The sequence below is a fragment of the Microtus ochrogaster genome, unplaced genomic scaffold (assembly GCF_000317375.1).
Source record: "Microtus ochrogaster isolate Prairie Vole_2 unplaced genomic scaffold, MicOch1.0 UNK266, whole genome shotgun sequence".
Lineage (NCBI taxonomy): Eukaryota > Metazoa > Chordata > Mammalia > Rodentia > Cricetidae > Microtus > Microtus ochrogaster.
In genome coordinates this window covers 6,158-7,970 of record NW_004949364.1, presented here as the reverse complement: position 1 = coordinate 7,970, position 1,813 = coordinate 6,158, and the positions used below count along the sequence as shown (strand labels likewise).

Here is a 1,813-nt window from a genome sequence, read left to right as displayed (position 1 = left end):
GGAACATCTGAGTTCCCTGTCCTGAGCTGCTGCCACGGGGTCAGAAACTCACCCCAATGCTGGCTCTCCTGGCACCAAGAGCTAACACAAAAACTTAAAGGGGAAAATGACATGAAGACTGAAGACACACAGGGAAATGTTAGAGAGCCAACAATGCCAACACTTTAATTAAAATTACTAAGTTTAGCTATTTCCACATGTACATTTTTTTGAATATTTGTGTTGAAACATGTTTTATTAAGATCAGAAATCAAACCACTAAATGTTATACAAGAAGATATAACAATATCATTTTGATACTGTGCAAGCAGGTGAGATGCACTAATCAAAAAGAATTCTACTACAATCAATGAAAAATAAAATTATTACATCATACCACAGTTGCCAAAAACAGTAAACATAATACAAGAAGGACACTTAGACACTTTAGAGGAGCAGTCTAGACCTGTTCAAGAAAAAAGAGGAAAATTGAAGAAAAGTAAGGTAATGAAAAGAAAGCTAATCCAATCTTTTCTAGGGTTCTTATGTTTTCTCAGTAACTATTGCTATTGGAAATTGTATTGTGGTGAGATGATAAGCAAAGGAAAACAGTATTTTTGATGAGGGGAATGTATTGCTCTATAATCCCATAAAAAATTAACATGAGACCCATACCCATGACATCTCTTTAGAAAACAATACTTTGAATAGAATGGGAAAAATTGACTAATGCAGATATACACAGGACAAGATGTAAATGTCATATTGTAAACCTGCCCCTACCACTGGTTTTCTTCAGTTCCTCCACAAGGAACTGTGCTTCCTCTTAAATACGGTTCTCAATACTTTTTCCCCCATGCCCAGTTTTCTTAGGGTTAGGAGTGAGAAGTGCCTTGTTTTTTTCCATTTGTCTCCATTGGTAATAGAAATGCCTAAAGAAATTGAAATAGAAGATTAGGGAGTAAGTCTGAGAGATACATAAATAAACAGAGTGATCGCAAACATAGTGTCCCAAACTTATATCTGAAGAGCAACATGACCTCTGCTTTGTACCCTCCACCTCACTATATATACAACCCAGTATACACAGAAGCACATGCATACTTACCAAGGTCTTTAGAAATCATCTGATTAATCGGGACACTTCCCCTTCCACTAAACTCCTCCCCATGACCTATGAGAGCTTCTTTTATTGCCTCATAGCCATATAGCACCACTGTAGGTTTCATGCCAAAATACAGAGTGAACACAGGGCCATAGATTTTAGAGAACTGAAATGATAATAGAAAACACAAATATTCTAAAAATTCCACTGTAGTTTACCTATTCTTACTGGTAATAGAACTGTGTTTAAAATATTTATGCATAAAAACTAAGTTTGAAGTTTGTATATACCTTTCAATATGATGATTGTTACATATAGACGACCTTCTGGGTTCCAGCAATATCCCAGGCCACTTGTAGTCTAAAGAGAAGGAATCACCTTACTATTACATTCAACAGGTCACTTTGTCATAGTTCACAAAAAGTACCTGAAGTAAAAATTCCACCCTCATTTCCTGGGTTCTAATGCAAAGGAGTAGAGCCTTCAAATCCACACTATTCTTATCCATTTATGGATAATGCAGATCATTCTCATGCTAGCTACATACTGACATAAACATCAACAGTCACATGACTTCTGTGGACCCAGTTGTGAAATACTCTCTGTTGAAAATTACAAAACCTGTGAAGAAGAGTAAACATCTAAACTCTTGGGTCAGTTTCAAATTCTGTCCTCATCTATTATTACAAAAGTACAGAGTAAGCGTCACAGAAGCTGCACCACAATATA

General features: G+C 36.1%; 1 protein-coding gene across 1 annotated transcript in view; it reads right to left on the bottom strand.

Moving 5' to 3' along the window:
- Nucleotides 1-291: 291 nt before the first annotated feature.
- Nucleotides 292-1,813, bottom strand: part of LOC102000245 (cytochrome P450 2C26-like) — a gene marked incomplete at its 5' end in the record, with an annotated part of 6,390 nt that continues 4,868 nt past the window's right edge. Inside the window, 2 exons of the mRNA XM_005372193.3 lie at nucleotides 292-911; nucleotides 1,088-1,250. Of these exons, the coding sequence (XP_005372250.2) occupies nucleotides 775-911; nucleotides 1,088-1,250 (300 nt within the window). The remainder of the gene's footprint in view (nucleotides 912-1,087; nucleotides 1,251-1,813) is intronic.